Below are 26888 nucleotides of genomic sequence, written 5' to 3' on the forward strand. Positions count from 1 at the left end.
TTGACCAGACTGTCCCTTTAAACACTGGGAACCCCTCCTTTTGTATGTAAGTGAGCATTTGAACTCAGTTGTTAAAAATAGTTCAATGCATTCCAGAGTTCTGAGCATTTTATAAAAGGGCATAAAATGGGAAGTCCATTTGAATTTACAGATATAGATTAGAAAATATAATCTGAAGTATTATTCACAACAGGCGTTTGCCATGAGACAGCTGGGATTCAGTAATTATGGATCTGTGGTGCCAACGTAGATATCCATAACAATCCCTCAATGAAGGATACAGCAATGTTGAGGATTGTGGCATTTCACAATCATAAAAATGGATACAAAAAATCAATTAATCTGAAAACCATATCCCTCTGAGAATGCGGTTTCAACATGAGTAATAGTAAAACAAGAAGTAGGAAAAGAAATCCGGTTTACACGCCACTATTAAGCTGCTGTTAGCATTATTACTATAACGACAACCATTATGTGTATTCTTGTTCAAATGCAGGGTAATATCTTACAGCTTATCTAATAATATAATGGACTTGAGGTTTGATTGTTCCCCTGTAAGAATTGTTTAGCTTGGACAAATATTAGCCTGAGCATCTCCATTTTGTTTATCAAAACTGTTTACCGACATATAGCTTGATTTTTTTTGCCATTTCTACCTTTATAAAAATAAAAGGTAAACCCCACTTCATAAATGTATATATAATCTGTAACTGCAATACTGAGCAGCTCTGATAAAAAAAATAAAACCAGTATTAGCACCACAATGACAAATAGCAACATTACATTATAATGATTATGTATGGTAATTACCGGTCACTCCGTATGATAGGACAAACTGCTAAGGCACAACTTAAAGTGAAGGTCAATTTTGACGAATTAGTGCCCGGTTTTTAATAATCCTATTAAAAACAAGGGAAAATTGCCATTTCAAGCGTTTTCTTCAAAAATTTACCTTTTAATCCTGAGAGCCGCTGCAGCGCTTCCACCGCCCGTTGCAAGTCCTCTTCGCGGGTCCAAAATGACGAATCCGGCTTCATCTAATCACGGCGTTTCCTCAGGCCATGATTCCCCCGGGGGGGGGGGGGGGGGAACGTCGTGATTGGAGGAAGCCGGATTTGTCATTTCTGACGTAAGCAGAGGCTTTAGACGGCCGGGGGAATTGTTGGAGCAGCTTTTAGGATTAAAAGGTAAGTTTTTGAAGAAAACGCTTGAAATGTCAATTTTGATGAATTAAAGTGCTCTTGTTTATAATGGGATTATTAAAAACCGGGCACTAATTCGTCAAAATTGACGTTCACTTTAAGACAACAGTTGATTAGAAGTTGGGAACTCCTGCCAGAACTGGTCTGGTTCATGAAATATTACATACTATTATTTTATTTTTCACAATACTGTAATGAAACACAAAGTGAACCAAATACATTTATAGTTTTTATTATTTGCTTTCATGTAGCGCCATTGTAAAAAAACATTTAGATGTTTCCAGAATGTATAAGTCCATCTAAATATCCACTAATCATCTTCAAACTCCCATGTTTATTTATGTTTTCCTTCGTTTCAGGGCTCGTCCTGAAGGCCTATACACAACCAATGGAATCGTTAGTACTCCTAATTTGTGACCTTCTTCACACAAACCTCCCACAAAAGCCATTTTCTTGTTGATTTTCAACCCCATGGCTTTAGCGATCTCAAGAATCCTGTCAAAATGTGTATAAAAAAATTATAATAAATAGTTAGTTCATTACATTTGGTGCTTAACAATTCCAATAAAGTTTGAGGAGCATAATTCAAATAGTTGATTGTTCCTTCAACCAATTCTACCTTCTGAGCTTTATAGAATATCATATCAACATCCAAGACTCAGAAGTTATAGAACAAACACTATACACATACATAATAAATACAATTAAAAGACAATGCAACCAACAGTGCAGTAATAAATCTGACCACTTAGGACAAAGACATGGGTGCTAACGTTTCGAATACATCCAAAAACTAATGAAGCACTCCCAGGATTTCTCATTTATTTAACGTTTTGGCAATCAGATCGTCCATCAGAATATATCTATCACTAGTCCTATTTCTACTGTGACAAACAAGCTAGCTTTTGCTGCCAAGAGCAACACCTAAGCGTTTATTTAGCTTCTTGACTTAGGGATTCATTTTCTCAGGTGAATGTGTAATTAAAACCTAGGTGCATAGAAGTGCTGATCAGACAGCTCCTGCATTTCATTGAACTGAGGGGATCAGATACAGGGCGATGAAATGAGCAGTGCGGCCTACTCTAGAGAGGATTAAGGTACAAAGCCTCACCGTGCTTCTTTTAGCTTCATATCTCTCTGTAAAAATGTCAGGTCTACTTCAAAGTCGGTGACATGCAAGGCCAAAGCTATCACATAAGACACTACTTTAGACATCATTGTTGCAGAAACAGAATTCTGTATTCTAGAAGGGAAGATAAAAACACAAGACACCTTGTTAGACAACTCAGGACAACATGAATAATTTACAGTAGCTTCTTATGATTAATGTATGTGCCTTCAGGCTGAAAGCATCATGCAAGAATAGTTCTTAAAAGGCTTTCAAATTTAAAGGTAAAGACTGTCCCTCATTCATACTACTCTACAATAGCATAAATTTGTCTTAATTTCCTGTCACCCTAGAATACCATAAATCTGAAAGAACTTGCTCACTCCTGTCATCTGATAACTTATGAAAAAAAGACATTGCAGAAAACTGCATAATTATAGGTCTTATAAGTCAGATCTCCCGAGACATACAGGCTTGCAAAATGTGCAAACAGTGACCTCTAGTGGTCAAATGCATAGTGCATGATTCAGGGCAATGTAAGTGTCCTGCTCTGAGCCTGAAATTAGCACATTGCCCAGGACTGATATGCCTACATGATAATGTTAACTAATACAACAAGACACAAATATAATCAAAATAGTCTGAAAATGAAAAACGTCAGTATAGTTATATTACCTGCCATTTTTAAAAGACTCAACAGTGAAATTTCGCAATAGTTTTGAGCATATTGCAGGTGGGCAGTCTGGAGTTAAGATATCTGCAACAAGAAGAGAAATATAATAGAATAATACCACAGCTGCAAACAGAATTCATTAAGTGTTTAAATGCATATTGCTCTCCTAAATAAATCAACTTTTTTTGCCAGACTAATAAGAGTGTTCCTCTTTGCCAAAAGAGCTGTTGGAGTTGTGTTCATCAGCAAATGAGCATTACACTTTAAGGGACCGTGTACACACGTGCTTGAAAAGCCTAACTGAATGAAAAATACACAAAAGAAAATCATATTACCCCAAAAATAAATAAGTAGCTATGCATTTTTACCAGAAACCTTCACATTGCTGCGTGTCCATCGGGAGATGCAAGGACGTCATTAGAAAAGGGCAGCCACTCTTATGTTATAATGTAAATAAATGGCCAGGCGCCATGCTAGGTCCTGTGAGCGTGCAATAGTTCATGTATTAAATAATGGAAAGTTAGGGATAGATATAAACAACTACAGTGATAAGCAATCACTGTGTAGAATGTATTGGGTTATGCTTTTGAAGTTTGGAATATGCATTGAAAAATACATAATACCCAAAAATGTACATTAATGATTCAGACAGATAAGACAATTTTAAATAACTTTCCAATTTACTTCTATTATCTAATTTGCTTCATTCTCTTTGTAGCTTTTGTTAAAGAAGCAGCAATGCACGCCTGGGAACTAGCTGAATGCATTGGGTGAGCCAATCACACAAGGCATATGTGCAGCCACCAATCAGCAACTCACAAGTCTACCTAGGTGTCCTTTTCAACAAAGGATACCAAGAGAACAAAACAAATGAGATAATAGAAGTAAATTGGAAAGTTGTTTAACGTCATATTCTCTATCTGAAACACGAAAACAAAATGTATGCTTACCTGATAAATGTATTTCTTTCTTGACATGAGTAGTCCACAGATCATCTAATTACTATTGGGAATATCACTACTATCCAGCAGGAGGCAGCAAAGAGCACCACAGCAAAGCTGTTAAATATCACCTCCCTTCCCTCCAACCCCAGTCATTCGACCGAAGCAAAGGAGAGAAGGGAAGCAACAAGGTGCAGAGGTGTCTGAAGTTTATAAAATACCAACAACCTGTCTAAAGAACAGGGCGGGCCGTGGACTCATCGTGTCAAGAAATAAATAAATGTATCAGGTAAGCATACATTTTGTTTTCTTTCTAATGACACGATGAGTCCACGGATCATCTAATTACTACTGGGAATCAATACCCAAGCTAGAGTACAGTACACAGATGTTAAGGGAGGGACAAGACAGGGAACCTAAATGGAAGGCACCACTGCTTGAAGAACTTTTCTCCCAAAAGAGGCCTCAGCCGAGGCAAAAGTGTCAAATTTATAGAATTTTGAAAAAAAGTGTGAAGAGAGGACCAAGTTGCAGCCTTACAAATCTGTTCCACAGAAGCTTCATTTTTGAATGCCCAGGAAGAGGAAACAGCCCTCGTAGAATGAGACATAATTCTCTCAGGAGGCTGCTGTCCAGCAGTTTCATAGGCAAAGCGAATGATACTCTTCAGCCACAAAGAAAGAGAAGTAGCCGTAGCTTTCTGTCCCTTACGTTTCCCAGAGAATACCACAAACAGAGCAGAAGACTGACGAAAATCCTTAGTCGCCTGTAAATAGAATTTTAATGCACGCACCACGTCCAGATTGTTCAAAAGCCGTTCCTTTTGAGAAGAAGGATTAGGGCACAAGGAAGGAACAACAATCTCCTGATTAATGTTCCGGTCTGAAACTACTTTACGGAGAAACCCTAACTTAGTACGCAAAACCACCTTATCCAAATGAAAAATAAGGTAAGGAGACTCATACTGTAATGCCAAGAGCTCTGAAACTCTACAAGCAGATGAAATAGCAACAAGAAACAAAACTTTGCAAGATAACAACTTAATATCTAAGGAATACATAGGCTCAAACAGAGCCCTTGAAGAACCTTAAAGGGACAGTCTAGTCCAAAATAAACTTTCATGATTCAGATAGAGAATGTAATTCTAAACAATTTTCAAATTTACTTTTATCACCAATTTTGCTTTGTTCGCTTGGTATTCTTAATTGAAAGCTAAACCTAAGAGGTTCATATGCTAATTTCTAAGCCCTTGAAGGCCGCCTCTTCTCTCAGGGCATTTTCACAGTTTTTCACCACTACAGGGTGTTAGTTCATGTGTGTCATATAGCCAACATCTGTGCTCACGCACGTGGCGTTCCAGTGAGCCAGCTCTGATTGGCTAAAATGGATGTCTTTTAAAAAAACTGAAATAAGGGGGCAGTTTGCAGCGGCTTAGATACAAGGTAATCACAGAGGTAGAAAGTGTATTAATATAAACGTGTTGGTTATGCAAAACTGGAGAATGGGTAATAAAGAGATTATCTTTTTAAACAATAAAAATTCTGGTGTAGACTGTCCCTTTAAGAACTAAATTAAGACTCCAGGGAGGAGTAACTGGCTTGAACACAGGCCTGATCCTGACCAAGGCCTGACAAAAAAACGAATGCACGTCTGGGACGTCCGCCAGACGTTTATTTAACAAAATAGACAAGGCAGGTATTTGACCCTTTAGGGAACTTGCCGATAAACCCTTCTTCAAACCTTCTTGGAGAAAGGACAGAATTCTAGGAATCCTAACTCTACTTTAAGAGTAGCCCTTGGATTCACACCAATATAGATATTTAAGCCATATCTTATGGTAAATCTTTCTAGTCACAGGTTTACGAGCCTGAATCATGGTCTCAATGACCGATTCCAAAAATCCACGCTTAGATAAAATTAAGCGTTCAATCTCCAATCAGCTTCAGAGAAACTAGATTTGGATGAAGGAAGGGCCCTTGAAGTAGAAGGTCCTTCCTCAACGGAAGTCTCCAAGGTGGACGAGATGACATGTCCACCAGGTCGGCATACTAAATCCTGCGAGGCCACGCCGGTGCAATGAGGATCACAGACGCCCTCTCAAGCTTGATTCGAGCAATGACCAGAGTTCGAAGAGCAAACGGAAGAAATAGGTATGAGAGACTGAAATTCCAAGGTACCGCCAGAGCGTCTATCAGTACAGCCTGAGGGTCCCTTGACCTCGACCTGTACCTCGGAAGTTTGGTATTCTGCCAAGATGCCATGAGATCCAATTCCGGCTGACCCATTTGAGAATCAGGCTGGAAAACACTTCCGGATGGAGTTCCCACTCCCCCGGGTGAAAGGTCTGCCTGCTCAGGAAGTCCACCTCCCAGTTGTCCACTCCTGGGATGTGGATCGCCAACAGACAGCAATTGTGGGTCTCTGCCCACTGAATGATCTTGGCTACCTCTGTCATGGTCAAGGAACTCAGAGTTCCTCCCTGATGGTTGATGTAAGCCACTGAAGTTATATTGTCCGACTGGAACCTGATGAACCGAGCCGAGGCTAAGTCAGAAGAGCATTGTTATTATTGCTCTCAGCTCCAGAATGTTTATGGGTAGAACAGACTCTGACCAAGTCCATGTTCCCTGAGTCTTTAGAGAGCCCCAGACTGCTCCCCATCACAGAAGGCTGGCGTCTGTCACAATCACCCAAGAGGGTCTGCGAAAGCAGGTTCCCTGGGAGAGATGATCCTGAGACAGCCACCAAAGAAGAGAATCCCTTGTCTACTGCTCCAGCTGTAATCGTGGAGACAGATCCGCATAATCTCCATTTCACTGACTGAGCATGCTTAACTGCAGAGGTCTGAGGTGGAAACAGGCGAACGGGATGTCCATTGCCGCTACCATCAGACCGATTACCTCCATGCAGCCACTGAAGGCCAAGGAGAGGACTGAAGCGCTAGGCAAGAATCGAAAATCTTTGATTTCCTGACTTCTGTCAGAAAAAATTTCATTGATAAGGAATCTATTATGGTTCCCAAGAAAAATACCCTTGTATTTGGAACTAAGGAACTCTTTTCCAAATTTACCTTCCAACCGTGAGATCGCAGGAAAGATAACATTTCCATGTGGGATTTTGCTTGTTGAAAGGATGGCGCCTGAACCAGAATGTTGTCCAGATAAAGCGCCACTGCAATGCCCCGCAATCGAAGCACCGCCAACAGGGATCCCAGAACCTTTGAGAAAATTCTGGGAGCTGTGGCAAGGCCAAATGGAAGAGCCACTAACTGGAAGTGTTTGTCTAGAAATGCAAACCTTAGAAACTTGTGATGGTCCCTGTGGATAGGAACATTCAGGTATGTGTCCTTTAAATCTACCGTTGTCATAAATTGACCCTCTTGGATCAAAAGAATGGAATGAATAGTTTCCATCTTGAAGGATGGCACTCTGAGGAATTTGTTTAGACTCTTGAGATCTAAAATTGGTCTGAAGGTTCCCTCCTTTTTGGGAATCACAAACAGATTGGAGTAGAACCCCAGACCCCATTCCTGCATCAGAACAGGAACTATTACTCCCAGGTCGGAGAGGTCCCGAACACAGTGTAAGAACGCCTCTCTCTTTGTCTGGTCTACAGATAATCTTGAAAGCAGAAACCTGCCCCTGGGAGGAAAGGTCTTGAACTCCAGTTTGAATCCCTGGGACACGCTGTCCACCGCCCAGGGATCCTGAACATCTCAAACCCAAGCCTGAGTGAAGGAAAGTCTGCCCCCTACAAGATCCGGTCCCGGATCGGGGCAGGCCCTTCATGCTGCATTTGATTCAATAGCAGGCTTTTTGGACTGTTTTCCTTCGTTCCAAGACTGATGGGACCTCCAGGAAGGCTTGGACTGCTCCTGCTTGGAAGAGGAGGGCTTTCCCTTAGGAATGTCAAAAGGAACGAAAATTACTCTGACGTCCCTTTTGATTATTTCTCTCATCCTGCGGGAGGAAATGGCCCATTCCTCCTGTAATGTCAAAAATTATTTCCGTCAAGTCCGGCCCCAACAAGGTCTTTCCCTTGTAAGGAATCACCAAAAGTTTAGGACTTGGATGATACATCCGCAGACCAAGATTTTAACCATAAAGCTCTGCGTGTACGGCAAAACCAGAAATCTTAGCTCCCAGCTTAATAACCTGAAGGGAAGCATCCCTGATAAAGGAGTTGCCCAACTTAAGGGCCTTTATCCTATTCTAGAATTTCTTCGAGGGGAGTGTCTGTCCGAATAGAATCGGACAACGCATCAAACCAGCATGCTGCCGCACTAGTGAAAGTAGCAATACAAACCAAAGGTTGCCATTGTAAACCCTGGTGTACATACATTTTCTTGAGCAACCCTTCTAACTTCTTATCCATAGGATCCTTAAAGGAACAACTATCCTCTATGGGAATAGTTGTTCTCTTGGCTAGCATGGAAATTGCTCCTTTCACTTTGGGTACAGTCTGCCAAGACTCCTTGATAAAGTCTGCGATAGGAAACATCTTTTTAAATATAGGGGATGGAGAAAAAGGGATACCCGGTCTCTCCCATTCCTTAGCTATAATCTCTGTAGCCCTATCTGGTACAGGAAATACCTCCACCATGGAGGGCACGTCAAAATACTTGTTTAGTTTACTAGACTTCTTAGGGTTGACTACGACAGTAGTGTCTGAGTCATCCAGGGTAGCTAAAACCTCCTTAAAAAAGGGACAGTAAAGTCAAAACTAAACTTTCATGATTCAGATAGGGCATGCAATTTTAAACAACTTTTCAATTTACTTTAATCATCAAATTTGCTTTGTTCCCTTGGTGGTATTTTTGAAAAGCTAAACCTAGCTAGGCTCAAACGGATTTCTAAACCGTTGAAAACCGCCTCTTAGTTCAGAGCATTTTGAAAGTTTTTTACAGTTAGACAGTGTTAGTTCATGTGTGTCATATAGATAACATTGTGCTAACTCCCGTGAAGTTATTTAGGAGTCTTTACTGATTGACTACACTGCATGTCTGTCAAAAGCACTTAGATAAGTCTGCAGAGGCTTAGATACAAGGTAATCACAGAGGTAGAAAGCATATTAATATAACTGTGTTGGTTATGCAAAAACAGGGAATGGGTAATAAAGGGATTATCTATATTTTTAAATAAGAACAATTTTGGTGTAGACTGTCCCTTTAAGTAGCAAACAGAGGTGTTCAAGCTTAAACCTGAAAGAAACAACTTCAGTATCAGTTAAAGGTATAACACTGTCTGAGTCTGAGATTTTACCATCAGATGCTACCGAAGTATCTTCCTCTTCAGGTTTCTGCAAAGAAACATTCGGAATAGCCACTACTGTGTCAGCAACCTTATTCACAGATTGATTAAATTTCCTCTTGCACTTTCCCTGCAGCATGGGAAAAGCAGACAACGCATCAGATACCGCTGATGACATTAGGGAAGCAATGTTTTGCAAGGTAACTCCAGGTGGAGTAATAGCGGAAGCACAGGGCACTGGCTGTATGGATGGTAAATTTTGGGACGCTTGAGGAGAAAGCTGCGGCATATCTTGAACATTGTCAGAAGACTCCTGAACAGTATCCGCCTTAGACAATGTTGGCTCAGGAAAAAGTCTATCCCTGAAATGTAAAGTTCTCTCAATACATGAGGAACAGAAAGGGATTGGTGGTTCTACATTAGCAAACAAACATGTAACATCTTGCAGGGTTTCTTGGTCTATATTTATTCACCAATAAACAGACAACTGATATTTAATTCAGAAAATATCCCCAAAACAAAAAATTAGTTACTGTTCCGTTAAATTTTAAAAAAACAAAAAATAGCTGCTTTATTTTTTTGCTATTAAAATTACCTGCCTGCTAACTAAGTAAATTACTTTATAGAGTTGAGTCCGGATCAGTCACAAACACTGCGGTCCGTAACCGCAACGCTGCTGAATCTTGTGACACAGCTGAATTTCCCTCCGGAGACACAGCCGTCGGGAGTAAAGTATATAAAACAAATACACCACCAAGAGCCAGATTCTCCTCGTGCCCAGTGCCTGCTCTGCTGCCCTTAAAAAATATTCCCCTGTCATAGGTGAATGTAACTTGTCCCAACGAAAGTAAAAGTTCTATTCTTTTCTCTATGCATGTCCCAGAAAAAACAAAGTTAGCACTTACCTTAATACTTCTGCCAGGCAGCACGGCAGCTCACTAGGTTTGGGATGTCAGTTCCCTCACATGGACCTGTGGGTAGAAAAAAAGACTGAGAAATCTTACTCAGGCTTGCATGGTTAGGGCAGCATAAATACATGGGAGGCACAGTGAGAATTATGTCCCACAAGTTCCCATTGCTTTAAATCCACCACTGCTCTACTGAAGAGACTGATATGGACTACGGCTACACCCGAGAGTAAAGCAGAACAATCTTGCACTACTTAAATAATAAAATCTTGCTTGAAGAATCTTTTCCTAACACCTAACTTTACCACTTCCTTGCTCTAACGTAGGTAAAGAGAATGACTGGGGTTGGAGGGAAGGGAGGTGATATTTAACAGCTTTGCTGTGGTGCTCTTTGCTGCCTCCTGCTGGGCAGGAGTGATATTCCCAATAGTAATTAGATGATCCGTGGACTCATCGTGTCATTAGAAAGAAATAACATTTTTGGGTTTCATGTCCCTTTAAACTCATGTGGAAATTGGCAAAATCTCAATTTACAAAAAAAAATATAGGTGAAAAATGATAAAAAAAAATACATTGCAATGCAGGGCTTGAAAATGTGTTCAAAATTTAGGAGCAAGACAATAAAATTAATAACAGGTGCTCTCAAAGACTGTTTAAATGGTAGTTCTCATTTTGTGTAGAAAAGTTCATTAGGCAAATGTTTTTTTTAAGTTTATCATCGTGTGCCAGAAAATGTTTTGAGTAACATATGTACATGGCAATAATCAATTAAGAGAATTACATTTTTATAAAAAGAGAAAGGGCGCCTCCTAGTGTAGCCAATACACAGTTGAATAATTACACATGCAGTAAAAATGGTACTCACAATATTAGAAGGCAGAGATAATGCCTAGGTGTGTGGTCTGGGAACTCTGCAGTGTCCCAGTTGACTGTGCACGAATGCAAGGGCAGCTCCTCTTTGGTGAAGCAATATTTTGCAGTCTGGAAAGTGAAAGAAGAGGGTGACTTCCTAGTGCAGATCAGTAAGTCCAATAAGCACCCACTGGTGGTTACCAATTAAATGGATACTCAAAGCATAAAGCACACTATAGTGCCAATAAAGCAGGCCTGGTATATTATAGTGGGCGCTGGGCCACTATAATATACCAGGCCTGCTTCATTGGCACTATAGTGTGCTTTATGCTATGTGAGTATCCATTTAATTGGTAACCACCAGTGGGTGCTTATTGGACTTACTGATCTGCACTAGGAGTCACCCTCTTCTTTTCTTTCACTTTCCAGACAAGATAATTAAATTGATGCACTTAACTTATGAGCAACATGGAACATGTCTTTAAAATACTTTGAGACAGAGACCAATGTATTTATTTTATTATCAAAAGGGAGAATGCTCCTAAGGACTTTCTCTAGCTCACTGTTACTGTAAGGTTAAAGCACATGAGCTTTTCAACTTATCTTGCCAAATAACATTTATTGCACAAGAAGGCAGTGCTGCACTATTTATTCTTTGTCAGTATGGCTCAAGCAATATGTCTTGAAGGGACAGTGTGACAACCAGGGTTAACAATATCACTATTTCCACAAGCTTCTAAAGCCCTGGAAAAACTAGTTTTCGATCGCTTAACACACTTCCTATCCTCCAACTCATTGCTTGACCCCCTGCAATCTGGCTTCCATCCACAACACTCAACTGAGACTGCCCTCACCAAGATTACCAACAATCTTCTTTATGCTAAAAACAATGGCCACTATTCTATACTTATCTTACTTGACCTGTCTGCTGCCTTTGACACTGTTGACCATCCCCTCCTCCTACAGACTCTCAGCTCCCTTGGGCTCTGTGACATTGCCCTCTCCTGGATCTACTCTTATCTCTTTAAAAGGTCCTTTTCTATCTCATTTGCTGGCGACTCCTCCTCTCCATTGCCTCTGTCTGTTGGAGTACCTCAAGGCTCTGTTCTAGGCCCTCTACTCTATTTATACTTCCTCACTGGGTAAACTTAGTAGCTATGGCTTCAACTATCACCTTTATGCTGATGATACTCAGATCTACCTATCCACCCCTGCACTCTCTCCTTCTGTCCTTTCCCACATCAGCGACTGCTTATCTGGCATTTCTTCCTGGATGGCCTCTCACCACCTAAAAATCAACATGTCCAAGACTGAGCTTCTTCTAATCCCCCCAACTAATTCTACTCCAGTTTCTAACTTTACTATCACCGTCGGTGACACCACTATCTCCCCATCACCCCCCCAAGTCCGCTGCCTAGGAGTTACACTCAACTCCAATCTGTCCTTCATACCCCACATCCAATCGCTCTCTTCATCCTTTCGCAACCACCTACGCAATATCTCCAAAATGTGTCCTTTTCCGAGTGCTGAAACTACTAAACAGTTAATCCATTCCCTAGTAATTTCCCGGCTTGACTACTGTAACAACCTACTAACTGGCCTTCCTCTCTGACGCCTCTCCCCCCTTCAATTCATCCTAAATGCCTCTGCTAGGCTAATCCACCTCTCCCAACGCTCTGTATCTGCCGCACCCCTCTGTGAGTCCCTTCACTGGCTTCCCATTCACAGCAGAATTAAATTCAAAATTCTCACTCTGACCTACAAAGCCCTCACCAATGCAGCCCCCCTACCTGTCCTTACTCATCAACAAATATACTCCAGCCCGTCCCCTAAGATCCAACAATGACCTGCTCCTTGCCTCTTCTACCATCACCTCCTCTCATGCTAGACTACAGGACTTTTCTCGTGCGGCACCAACCCTCTGGAACGCACTTCCTCGAGCGGTCAGACTTTCCCCCCAACCTCTCCTCCTTTAAAACGCTCCCTAAAGACCTTCTTGTTCAGGGAAGCCTATCAGCATATCAGTAACTAATGAATTCCACTTGCCTAATAGTTGCCCTCATCTAACTTCACACTAACATCATTCCCACCTTTGCAGTCCCCACCTCCTGTTTCTCACCCTCCTACCCATTTAGATTGTAAGTTCCCACGGGAACAGGGCTCACAATTCCCCCTGTATTTGTTTGTTAAATTTTGTCTGGTGTCTCATATTGTACTGTCCTTTTATTCTTTGCTACCTATGAACAGTGCTGTGGAATCTGTTGGCACTTTATAAATACATAATAATAATAATAATAATAATAAACCAGTCACTTGTGTGGCACAGTAAGGATTAACAGACCCTTTCAACTTTAACCAATCTGTCACCGTCTAACCACTCTAGGCAAGCCTGTGACTTGGTTCAGTGGGTGCAAGGGTTAACAACACTCTAGTCTGTCCTAAGGAATATTTATTATGCAAAAAATGAGGCACAGTGCTTTATTAATAAAAAGATGATAGCAAATAGAATTATACACAAGCAAACAGTTTTTCAAATAAAAAGGAGAAATAACAGAACCCAATACTGTACTAGCTTAGATGGCTGTGCCAGGGAGATTGGCAAGAAAAGATGGTCACTCACGCCTCCCATGTAGAATTTACAACATATTGCAAGAATCAATGTTTTATACCAGTTTCTCGGATATTAAATTGCTTGACCAAACCTCCTCCTAGAGGGGCCAGGCAAATATCCACCCCTCTCTTTTTACGACATGTCTTAAAGCTCTGAATCCTTGGCTAAAATGATATAACATCTTATAACTTCTGGTATACATATTCAGTGCATACATCCATATAAGCAATTTCACAGTGACATCATGATAATTAGTTTGGTACTAAATATGACATGGTTGTCATTTTTTCATCATCTAGTGTCATATGTGGTAAAAGCATGCCTTAAGTTGTACTAGTGTCCTCTGACCTTATCTAGCTCTGGGTAGAGGGCATTGCTTTTTACTACGTTTCTTGTACTGACATTTTTACTTCCTTGATGCATAGATACCTATGCAATAACATTTGGTCAAGTGGAACTTAGAAACTATTTATGACAGGAAGGTCTGTTTGGTTAAGGAAAATACACAGAGACATACAACCTCTCAAAACAAACTAGCACACATAGAAGTTAACCCCTTGAACCTAAAATCATGAGGTTTTCATGACAGACAGTAAAGTCAAAATTAAAACATTCACGATTCATACAGAGCATGTAATTTTAAACAACTTTCCAATTTACTTCTGTTATCAAATAAACTTTGTTCACTTGGTATCTTTTGTTGAAGAGTAAACCAAGCACAGCTGATAGGAGGTAAAGACAGTGCATGCGTCTTTATCAGTCTATGGCAGCAGTGTTTTAACTATGTATAACATTGCTCTAAACATTATCACTAGATGGCTAAAGACACATGCACACTCCTAAGCTCACCAAGCCAGAGTACGTCCTACAAAAAATGGTCGTTAACGACCAACGACATACCCTGTACATCATCAGGGGTTTCAAGCGGTGGAAGCTATCCTGATCGCTTTCAGCGGCTTTCAAGGTATTGCCGTGATGCCTCGATATTGAGGTATCACTGCAATACCTTTTTTGCACACCGATGCAGAGAGCCAGTGATGGTGCCGATCGTTGGTGGGTGGGCGGCCCATCGGTGGACTAGTCCTGGCCGCTATTCCGGGAAGGGGCATGATCGATCTGTTCCTAAGGGAGAGGGAAGGGGGGATAATTGTTTGGAATGGGATGTGGGAAGGTGGCAGCTACACTACGGAAAAATTAAAAAAAAATTAAAAAAAAAAAAAAAAAAAAGTTTGTGAAAAAGTTAGCGAATTTTTTTTAATTTGATCGCATTTGGCGGTGAAATGGTGGCATGAAATATACCACAATGGGCCTAGATCAATACTTGCGATTGTCTGCTAAAACACACATACATACATACATACATATATATTGAAAGAAAATGGTTTGGAAATAGCAAAGTACTATTTGTATTTATTGTCCTATAACTTGCAAAAAAACAAACATGTAAACATTGGGTATTTCTAAACTCAGGACAAATGCGATAAAAAAAAAAAACAAAAAAAAAAAAAAACACTTTTTCACAAACTTTAAGTTTCTCACTGAAATTATTTACCAACAGCTTGTGCAATTATGGCACAAATGGTTGTAAATGCACTTCTAGGATCCCCTTTGTTCAGAAATAGCAGACATATATGGCTTTGGAACAGGGAGGGGGTGGTGTGAGTGCTATCTTGTAAGGTATAAGCTTAAATCCCTAAATAGTCTAATATAATCTCCAAATATAGACTTAAACAATAAAATAGAAAGTGGGGAGGTGTGGGATAAGCGCTCTGGAAGGAGCAAACCTAAAGTTAATAGAATGTAATAATGATATAATAACAAAATTGATAACAAAATTAATCAAGATGTTGAATATATATATATATATATATATATATATATATATATATATATATATATATATATATATATATATATATATATATATATATATATATATATATGTGAAAAAAAAGATACCGATAGTGACGAAAAAAATGTCAATTTAATATTAAATAAATAAATGTAAACAAGGTGTACAAAATAAACATATAACATATAATAAAATCAAATTCAGGAGACTCATAAGTCTAAGATGCCGGCATCAAGGAAATAAAATATTGACCTATAGGAAATTCATAACATTTTAAAATAGCGGTTGCTAAGTTAAAAACAACAATACACAAAAACTTGATTTTGCAATAAATGTGCTAATAATATATAGCAGACCAATCTTATAGGCACTTAATGAGAGTGAAAAGTAGGAAATAAAATGGTAAATCTGTGATGAATAACAACAAACCAGCAGCTTATGTTTGTGTCCGTTAGAGGCTATGAAGCGTGTGATCCGTGGATGATGACGTCACGTCATGTGACTAGTCGTACTGATCTAATCGTATCCAACGATTATAGTGTAGCGTTATATTTGAAAAAATGTGTATACCGGTATATCAAAAAGGAAAAGACAGTGTCAAATATTTTTCGTAACAGTATAAAAAGATACTTGCAAGTAACAGATCGCTGTCCTCCAATCTCTCGAGGGAGAAAAGTAATTCGGCTGATTTCCAAAAAGCAACAATGTAGATGAAATAGAGACAAGTGTCCGTCTTTTTCTTTCTGAACTCCAAGTAGATAGAAATTCTTTGTAAGGTGCTCTTTATTCAGCAGTCCTTTAGGTAGATGGTGATGTTGTAGCTAGAACCAGAGGTAACCTGCAGGCACACAGGGATTATTCATATATCCAGCTCAGGTATTGTGTATGAGCTAGAAATGAACCTGTTGTTTGTGCCGCCGTAGAACCAGGTGAGATAAAATGAAGCTCTGTGGCTATTTAAACTTGTGAACGCTGCACACAGGAATTATTCATATATCTTGCTCTGCTTGAATTGTAGAGCTCGAAATGAACCTGTGATGTGCAGGGTGGGAATATTTCTCTTAGTGACTGTAAGCAAATCTACGCGTTTCGGCAGTTACCTGCCTTTATCAAGATGCTTACAGGATGTGACAAGGAGCCTTATATAGGGAGAGTGTGTGGGTGTATCAATTAGGATATGGGCGTGTTAATAATTAACCCTTTGTTGAATGGGTCATAGATGAGATATTTAACTCATATATACATACACACATAGATATAAATATAAATAGATTCATAAGTGGATATATTGTATAGTATTTTTCAGTTATATAAGTTGTGGTTTATAAAAATGCACAATATATAAAAGATTATTATATCTGTATAAACATACCTAAATGTGTATGTTTTGAATGGCTAAAAAAATCAAGCGAAAAAATATACATTAAATACTTAACTTATACTCTATTAGGTATAGTTTCCCCGTTTATATAGAATTGGTTAAACTTTAGAAAAAATTTACTACATAATGTCATATATTCAACATCTTTGATTAGAGGGGACAATTTAATAATAAAGGAAGTGTAATAATTTTGTAAAATTGAAGTCATGATAATTCAAGATTAACTAGAAGTGGTCAGAAAAACCTAATTTTATTACAAGACCAGAGACTCCTATTTTTGCATTACTCTTTCTTTACTACTCAATGCAGCCTTTTAAAGAACAATAACATTGATAAGTTAAATAACAAACATAATAAGAAGCTAACAGAAGCTTATTATAGTGAGAAAAAACAGCCAATCAGCACAGAGAATAGTCTATAAACAGAGCACCCAGCTAACACTCATCCTCTTTCTTTTTGCTGCTCAAATCAGATAAGTGGTGCAGTCTTAAAATAAATTTTTTTAATTATTGTTATTGGTTTTCATATATATGTTTTTTATTATTTTAACTTTATTTTGACAGTATTATTTTACTGGTTACTTCTATTAATCTCCGTTATCTCTTATTTAGTTTCTTGCTCATTTTGTTTACTGTATGACCCCTTTTCCGTTTTTATCTAACTTGCTCGTTTCCTGACTGATAACCCCCCCTTTTTCCTATCCTTGTTTCTTTCGCTACGCTCGTTTTCCTGATTTTAAACTTTTACTGTCATTCTTACCTATTCAATCTTTTCCCCTGTCCTGCTTGGTTTTGTCTGTGCGGTCGCCATTTTGTGGGCCGTCCCCTTCCCGCCCATTATCGCTGACGCGATAGTTCTCTCCCCTCAGTCAGCCGGAACTTCTCAAACCGGGTGGTAACTTTGTTGCGGTTACACTCGGCTATAATATTTCAAGTGTTTAAAAAGTTTTTTACAGCCCTTTATTGCCATCTCCTGGCATCCTTTATATTTCAGTGAATTGGTTTAAAATAATTATTTAGCAATCTTGTTTCAAGCTAGTTTACAAGTTTTACCTCAGATGTGTTGTATAAAATTTTTTTTGGTTAAACTCCTTTATTAATTAAGAGTTATATTGGTATATATATTATTGCTTAAGGGAGAGTTTAATTTATTAAAACACTTTAATATTTTCTTTTACATTGCTACCTGCCAAAACATTTTATAAGCAATGTCTGAAACACAAACTAATTCACCTCCCTTAACTTTACATACAGTGCAGTCTATGATAGATTCCTCTATGAACAATTTATTTAACAAAATGACCTCTTTGATGGGAGAGAAACAAAGAAAAATATCTTTAAAAAGAAAGAAACCATCTATTGCCTATAAAGCAAGCAAAAAACTTATTGAAAAGTCACGTCAGCTTTTAGCTGAACCTAATATTCCTCACAGCAAAGGAAGAAAAACCGCTGTCAGTAGAACCCTGCACCCCGAGGGTAACCAAACGGGGGATACCTATGTACCCAAAAAACTGAAATTTAAAACACACAACATTACTGATAATCCATCTTCAGAATCTGAGGATTCAGATGGTGACGAATATACTGACATTAATTCAGACAATTTCAATGAATCAGAAAATTCTGATGGTTCCCCTGTAGCCAAAAAACTGAAAAAGAAAGCCAAAAAAATCTTATGATTACAGTGAGGACGAGGAAGACTTTATAGATTGCTTGGGCAATCCTAGGTTTAAACCTGATGAATTACACCATCCCCGGTCCGCCGAGTGGTGTCCCCCCATTGATTTAGCCAAATTTATTGACCATCAGTTACGCATTCCCCTGAAAAAACAATCCCGTAACAAAATGAAAGCTGAATGTCCTCGTCCCCTGTTACCTAAAAATGCTTCTGTCACTCCTGAGGTTGACCCTAAGATTCTTAAATTTATTGGCACCCCAGGTTATAAATTGAAAAAAGGAGTGGATAGATCCTGGAAAATATGCCAGGATAAACTTTTAGATTCTGTTGGGCCCCTTACTAAACTATTCGAACTGTCTGAGCAAGGTGTAGCTGAAAATTGTCCTTTGGACCCCTATGTAGTCAGAGAGTGCGTCCAAAGACTTCTCTGTTTTATTGGAAATACTAATTGTGCAATGTCCGGAGAAAGAAGACGTAACATCTTGAGGAAAATAGACCCTAAAATTTCCGATTTCTCCTCAAGCAATATCGCTTCAGACAGCAAGGGTCTTTTGTTTGGAGACTCATATTTAAAAGACCTAAGCCAATATGTCAACACTTTCACTAATTTAAACAAAGTAAAGACATCTGTTAAGAAAATTTTCTACCCTAACCAGGGTTTTTCTGACAGGGCCGGGAGAGGCAGAGGCCGCTTTCCCGGCCGCCATTCCTTTTTATCCAGGTCTCACTACTATCCCCAACAATCCCAATTCCAACATCAGTTTCAGACACAATTTCAAAGAGGTTATTCAGAACCATCTACCTCTTCCTTCTTCCCGACAAGAGGTCGACCCTGGACTCAGAGAGGTTTTAGGACCAGAGCCAGAGCCAGACAAGCTCCAGGTAAGTTCATTACTTCCTCCCCATGTCTCTTCTTTCCCAGAAAAAATTGGTGGCAGACTCGCCCTGTTTGCTCAAAATTGGGCTTCAATTACTTCAGACCCTTGGGTCTTTCAAGCTGTGTCAGGCATTCTCATAGAGTTCATATCTCCCCCAACACAAACTTGTCTTCCTCATCCAATTCATTTTTCTCAGGAAGACTCCCTTTTGGTCAAGAGAGAAATTTCTACTCTCTTCTCCAAAAAAGCAATTCTTCCAGTTATTCAACCCCAAGATTTTTACCTAAGCAATCTATTTTTAGTAAAAAAGAAAAACAATCAATTCAGGCCAGTCATAAATCTAAAATCTTTAAATGCCTTCGTTGTGTACCATCATTTCAAAATGGAGGGAATTCATTTATTAAGAGAATGCTTAAGAGAAAACGATTGGTTGGTTCGGCTAGATCTTACAGACGCCTATCTAACCGTCCCAATCGCTCAAGAACATTGGAAATTCTTGACATTCCGTTGGGAAGATCAGTTTTGGAATTTCACTTGTCTTCCCTTTGGCCTGTCCTCAGCCCCTTGGATTTTCACCAAGTTACTGAAACCAGTAGTGGCCTGGTTGAGACTTCGAGGGATTCGTCTGATAATTTATCTAGACGATATCTTAATTATGGACCAAGATTTTTATTCCCTTCAAAATCATCTAACTACCACAATTTCCCTTCTGGAATCCTTAGGTTTTCTTGTGAACAAACAGAAATAAATTCTTCTCCCTACAAAATCGCTGATTTTCTTAGGTTTCAAAATCAATTCGATACTCTCCACTCTGAGTCTTCCTTCGGACAAAGTGGATAAGGTTCTGGCAATTTCCTTCTTGATATTCTTCAAAGATTCAGTCCCCATCAGAACTATAGCCAGAATAGTAGGGTTACTATCATCCTCTATTCAGGCTGTCTTTCCGGCCCCCTTACATTATCGAGAACTCCAGAGATTAAAAATTCTTCATTTGAGAAAAGGGTTTTCCTACTCTCATTTGATTCCTTTATCTCTAGAGGCCAAAGAACTATCCTGGTGGCTTTCTCATTTAGAAGCCTGGAATGGGAGAGCCATTTTTGGCAGGACTCCAGATTTTGTTATAGAATCCGACGCCAGTCTTTCCGGCTGGGGTGCGCGTTGCGGTCCTTCCATCACAGGTGGCAAATGGACATTGGAGGAGAAACGTTTCCATATCAATTGTTTGGAATTATTGGCTGGCTCGTTTGCAGTCAAAAGTTTTGCCAAATTTTCTTCTCCAGTTTCTATTCTTCTTCGCATGGACAATATTTCAGCAGTGCGATATCTCAATCGTTTGGGAGGCACCAAATCAAGGAATTTGTCCAACATAACCAAGGAATTTATTCATCTTTGTTTAGACAGGAATATTTCTATAAAAGCGGAATATATTCCAGGACAATCGAACGCAGCTGCAGATTGGGGATCTCGTCATTTGACAGATTCCAGCGATTGGAGACTAGAGGAACAAAGAGGCTCCTGTTTCCTCTCACTTCCTCTCTATGGGTCATAACATCAGTCAGCTCAGATTCCAAATAATTGAACAGATTGATAGACCAAGGAGGGGGGGTAATAGAGAACATATACTAAAAACAAGAGAGATGTTTTGGATATACAAATTGGAAAGCTTAATACCTAAGGGTATGAATAAAGACTTCGATTGGAGTCTGTTCTACTAAATATTTGTCTTTCCTAAAACATCTCTGGAGATAGGTAAATCTTCCCTTTCTAATGGGCTGAGTATTATGATACCTGCATTTTTTTACCTTAAAGTATTTTTCCTACAATAACCCCTTTTAATGGGCTGAGTAAATTTGAGGGAAATGTCTGAAAATTATCTGTACATATAAAAATACTAAAGAGAAAAGAAAAAATTATTTTCAAGATAGGCCTACAGTGTTCAAATTGACAGTAATCCATATAATCTCCAGTAGCAATTTTTTGAAACTTATAAAATCAACTCTGGAATGAAAGAGTTTAAATTAGCATTTATATAACAAGTAAATAGCATCTGCATATCTGCATATTGTGTGTAATATTTCTTCTATTTTAATTTTGTACATATGATTTTATCTTTTAACACTGTTTGATACTTAAACCTTTTCAATGTGACTATTCAGAATGCTTATTTGCAATAGGAACATATATGTTAGATGGCCACAAGATGGCAGTGATGCAATAACGAGTGGTCACATGATAACAGGTGAACAATTGACCAGGTGTAAAGTATTTAAATGATGAATCAGTGTATGTTCAGTATACATGACTAAGGACCTATAGCAGGTCTGAAACGTTGTATGTTTGTCTAAGACCCCATTAATGAAGAAATAAAGGTCTTTTAATTATTGGTGGCTGGAACAAATCATTATTTCTACTTGGAGCGATTGGAGACTAGACAGGAAAATGTTTTTATTCCTTCAATCTCTCAGAGGTCCATTTTGTCTGGATCTTTTTGCGTCCAGGACCAATTTTCAAATTCGCCCATACTTCAGCTGGCGCCCAGACCCAGAAGCTGCGGCCATAGATGCTTTTCTACATACATGGCCCCCCCAGAAAGCTTATGCTTTCCCTCCATTCTCAATGATCCCGAGGACAATTTCAACAGTCCGCAGGGATCTCCTGTGCCTAAACATAGTAACTCCATTTTTGGCCAACCCAATCTTGGTATCCCTCCCTTCTGGAGATGTCCACCAATCTTCCAATTCTTTTTCCTCCACTTCCTCACCTGTTAGTCAACCCGGAGGGCGAATTTCACAGTCTAATTCTCCAAGGCCCTCTTCTTCTGATAGCATGGACAATATCAGGGGACCCTGGTCTCTCCGAGGTCTTTCGGAGGGAGCTAGATCCCTCATTCAAGATTCCTGGGCCCCAGGTACCCGCAGATGTTATTTTGCCGCATGGTCAAAATGGTCTAGCTGGTGCTTGCGTAGGGAATTGGATCCCATTTCTTCGGATTTAACCGAAGTTATTAACTACCTGTCCCATCTTTTTGACTCAGGCCTAGCATACAGAACAGTTAATGTCCATAGATCAGCTATTTCAGCCAGACATAATTTAATCAATAATTGACCTGTTGGCAAACACCCTTTAGTTTGTAGAGTTCTTAAATCCATTAGATTAAAGCATCCTCCTGTTCCCAAACATGAATTCTTCTGGGATGTAGATTTAATTTTCTCCCTTTTTAAATCTTGGCCAGATAATAACTTGTTATCTCTAAAACAACTTTCCGCTAAGCTTGCTACCCTACTCTGTCTTATTTCTTTCAGAAGAGTATCTGATGTGAAAGCCTTGGACTGGAACTCTAAACGTTTCTCTCCTGAAGGAGTTACCTTTTTTCTTTCTCGCAGAACAAAAACCTTATCTACTTCCATTTTCTACCCTTATCTTCCTTCTGAACCTTCTCTTTGTGTGGTTGAGTGCCTAAAATCATATGAATCTAGAACCTTGATTTTTAGGAAAATTAACTATAATCAACTGCTTATTTCCTTTGTCCCTCCTCATGCTCCTATCACTTCTACCTCTATTGCTAGGTGGGTTAAATGGGTCATGAAAGAGGCTGGTATCAACATTTCTTTTTCAGCTCATTCTGTTAGAGGTTCTGCTGCCTCAAAAGCCTTTCTGAAAGTGGCTCCTCTTCAACAAATTTTAAATGCTGCTGATTGGTCTTCTGATTCCATTTTTAAACAGTTTTACTTCAGACCCATTCAACATGCCTCGCTTAATCTATTCTCCTAATCTGCTTTAAACTTGCAAAAATAGGAGTCTCTGGTCTTGTAATAAAATTCTGATTATCCTAATATTTTAAAGGTATAATCTAGATTTTATTAAAGACACAGAGACGAGTATTTTCCCTCCTCAAATAGATAATTGTTTTTTACCCACCCTGGTATTTATTATTATATGTTATTAACATTTTTTGTTTCTTAACAGTATCCATGTAACTCCAATCCTTTCTCATCTTCTGGATTCTTTCCTTCAACTCAGAGGTCTCTTCATCCATCTACTGAATGCTGGACATCTAGTCTGCCTTCTATCAAGTTCAACATTTCATGGAATTCCATCCATCAATTCTACAAGAAGTTGGCGTTCGCTTCCCTTTGTTGTTTTGGACTTTTTGGACTTTTAATGATGTTTAATATCTTATTCCTTTGGAGCATCAACTAGAAAGAGGATGAGTGTTAGCTGGGTGCTCTGTTTATAGACTATTCTCTGTGCTGATTGGCTGTTTTTTCTCACTATAATAAGCTTCTGTTAGCTTCTTATGTTTATGTTATTTAACTTATCAATGTTATTGTTCTTTAAAAGGCTGCATTGAGTAGTAAAGAAAGAGTAATGCAAAAATACTCGTCTCTGTGTCTTTAATAAAATCTAGATTATACCTTCAAAATATTAGGATAATCGGAATTGTTTATTACGTGTTTCTAGAAAACTGTAATTAGTGATAAGATTAATTTTACATGTTAGATGTTAAATGTGATGTTTATGTTTACTGCCATATTTATATAATTGAGTTTAAATCAAATGAGCTATTTAATCCTAATGGATATATTGTTTTGAATTTAAAAATTAACTCCGCTTCTTTTTTGAGAAGCATCTTTTCCATATTGCCACCTCTATGACTCATTTTTACTTTTTTTATACCCAAAACTGAAAACAGTTTAAATCCCCATGGTGGACCTCAGCAAAGTGTTTGTAGAGTATTGTTTTGGTATTTGCATGCTTTATATTCAAAATGTGTTCTCGCATACGGTCCCTTAATAATCTGCTGGTTTGGCCAATGTAAAATAAATCACAAGAACATTTTATACAGTAAATTACATTAGAGTCACTGCATTTAATAGTGTCCTTTATATGAAAAGTGAATAGTTTGTCAGTAGATGTGATCTTTTTAGTTTTATTACTATGTTTGCAGGATTTGCATTTAATGCAAGGAAAAAAGCCAAATATTTTTTCTTTTCTTAAATCTCTATCAATGTAATTAGTACTAGTTCCTTTGAATTCACTGGGTGCCAAAAAACTCTTTAGATTTTTTTGCCTTTTTGAATACAAGGTCAGGATGCTTTTTAACTTTAGTACCTATCTATTAAACAGATTTACTGAGAAAGGTTATAGTCAGAAAAAAATCAAAAACACTATGTTATCGATTAGAGAAATTGATAGATCCAGTTTATTAAAAAACAATAACAAAAATAGAAATAAAAATTCATGAGACAAATACTACTTCCACTAGTCAAATTTTTGTTCCATTTATCACAGAATATAATGCTCAACATAATGAGATTAGAGCCATTTTAAACAAACACTGGCACTATATTGAAAAAGATCCTATATTAGGTACAAAAGTAAAAAAACATCCTGACCTTGTATTCAAAAAGGCAAAAAATTCTAAAGAGTTTTTTGGCACCCAGTGAATTCAAAGGAACTAGTACTAATTATATTGATAGAGATTTAAGAAAAGAAAAAATATTTGGCTTTTTTCCTTGCACTAAATGCAAATCCTGCAAACATAGTAATAAAACTAAAAAGATCACATCTACTGACAAACTATTCACTTTTCATATAAAGGACACTATTAAAATTCAGTGACTCTAATGTAATTTACTGTATAAAATGTTCTTGTGATTTATTTTACATTGGCCAAACCAGCAGATTATTAAGGGACCGTATGCGAGAACACATTTTGAATATAGAGCATGCAAATACCAAAACAATACTCTACAAACACTTTGCTGAAGTCCACCATGGGGATTTAAACTGTTTTCAGTTTTGGGTATAAAAAAAAAGTAAAAATGAATCATAGAGGTGGCAATATGGAAAAGATGCTTCTCAAAAAAGAAGCGGAGTTAATTTTTAAATTCAAAACAATATATCCATTAGGATTAAATAGCTCATTTGATTTAAACTCAATTATATAAATATGGCAGTAAACATAAACATCACATTTAACATCTAACATGTAAAATTAATCTTATCACTAATTACAGTTTTCTAGAAACACGTAATAAACAATTAGGTTTTTCTGACCACTTCTAGTTAATCTTGAATTATCATGACTTCAATTTTACAAAATTATTACACTTCCTTTATTATTAAATTGTCCCCTCTAATCAAAGATGTTGAATATATGACATTATGTAGTAAATTTTTTCTAAAGTTTAACCAATTCTATATAAACGGGGAAACTATACCTAATAGAGTATAAGTTAAGTATTTAATGTATATTTTTTCTCTTGATTTTTTTAGCCATTCAAAACATACACATTTAGGTATGTTTATACAGATATAATAATCTTTTATATATTGTGCATTTTTATAAACCACAACTTATATAACTGAAAAATACTATACAATATATCCACTTATGAATCTATTTATATTTATATCTATGTATGTATGTATATATGAGTTAAATATCTCATCTATGACCCATTCAACAAAGGGTTAATTATTAACACGCCCATATCCTAATTGATACACCCACACACTCTCCCTATATAAGGCTCCTTGTCACATCCTGTAAGCATCTTGATAAAGGCAGGTAACTGCCGAAACGCGTAGATTTGCTTACAGTCACTAAGAGAAATATACCCACCCTGCACATCACAGGTTCATTTCGAGCTCTACAATTCAAGCAGAGCAAGATATATGAATAATTCCTGTGTGCAGCGTTCACAAGTTTAAATAGCCACAGAGCTTCATTTTATCTCACCTGGTTCTACGGCGGCACAAACAGGTTCATTTCTAGCTCATACACAATACCTGAGCTGGATATATGAATAATCCCTGTGTGCCTGCAGGTTACCTCTGGTTCTAGTTACAGTATCACTATCTACCTAAAGGACTGCTGAATAAAGAGCACCTTACAAAGAATTTCTATCTACTTGGAGTTCAGAAAGAAAAAGACGGACACTTGTCTCTATTTCATCTACATTGTTGCTTTTTAAAAATCAGCCGAATTACTTTTCTCCCTCGAGAGAGATTGGAGGACAGCGATCTGTTACTTGCAAGTATCTTTTTATACTGTTACGAAAAATATTTGACACTGTCTTTTCCTTTTTGATATACCGGTATACACATTTTTTCAAATATAACGCTACACTATAATCGTTGGATATGATTAGATCAGTACGACTAGTCACATGACGTGACGTCATCATCCACGGATCACACGCTTCATAGCCTCTAACGGACACAAACATAAGCTGCTGGTTTGTTGTTATTCATCACAGATTTACCATTTTATTTCCTACTTTTCACTCTCATTAAGTGCCTATAAGATTGGTCTGCTATATATTATTAGCACATTTATTGCAAAATCAAGTTTTTGTGTATTGTTGTTTTTAACTTAGCAACCGCTATTTTAAAATGTTATGAATTTCCTATAGGTCAATATTTTATTTCCTTGATGCCGGCATCTTAGACTTATATGAGTCTCCTGAATTTGATTTTATTATATGTTATATGTTTATTTTGTACACCTTGTTTACATTTATTTATTTAATATTAAATTGACATTTTTT

General features: G+C 38.0%; 1 protein-coding gene across 1 annotated transcript in view; it reads right to left on the minus strand.

Moving 5' to 3' along the window:
- Positions 1–1418: 1418 nt before the first annotated feature.
- The window catches only part of POLR1E (RNA polymerase I subunit E), a 55992-nt gene continuing 30522 nt past the window's right edge, over positions 1419–26888 (minus strand). The window contains exons 10-12 of the mRNA XM_053700642.1: positions 2986–3067; positions 2314–2445; positions 1419–1697 (exon numbers count right to left, since the gene is read on the minus strand). Coding sequence (XP_053556617.1) covers positions 1541–1697; positions 2314–2445; positions 2986–3067 — 371 coding nt within the window. The 3' untranslated portion in view covers positions 1419–1540. The remainder of the gene's footprint in view (positions 1698–2313; positions 2446–2985; positions 3068–26888) is intronic.

This window comes from Bombina bombina, chromosome 2 (genome assembly GCF_027579735.1).
Source record: "Bombina bombina isolate aBomBom1 chromosome 2, aBomBom1.pri, whole genome shotgun sequence".
NCBI lineage: Eukaryota > Metazoa > Chordata > Amphibia > Anura > Bombinatoridae > Bombina > Bombina bombina.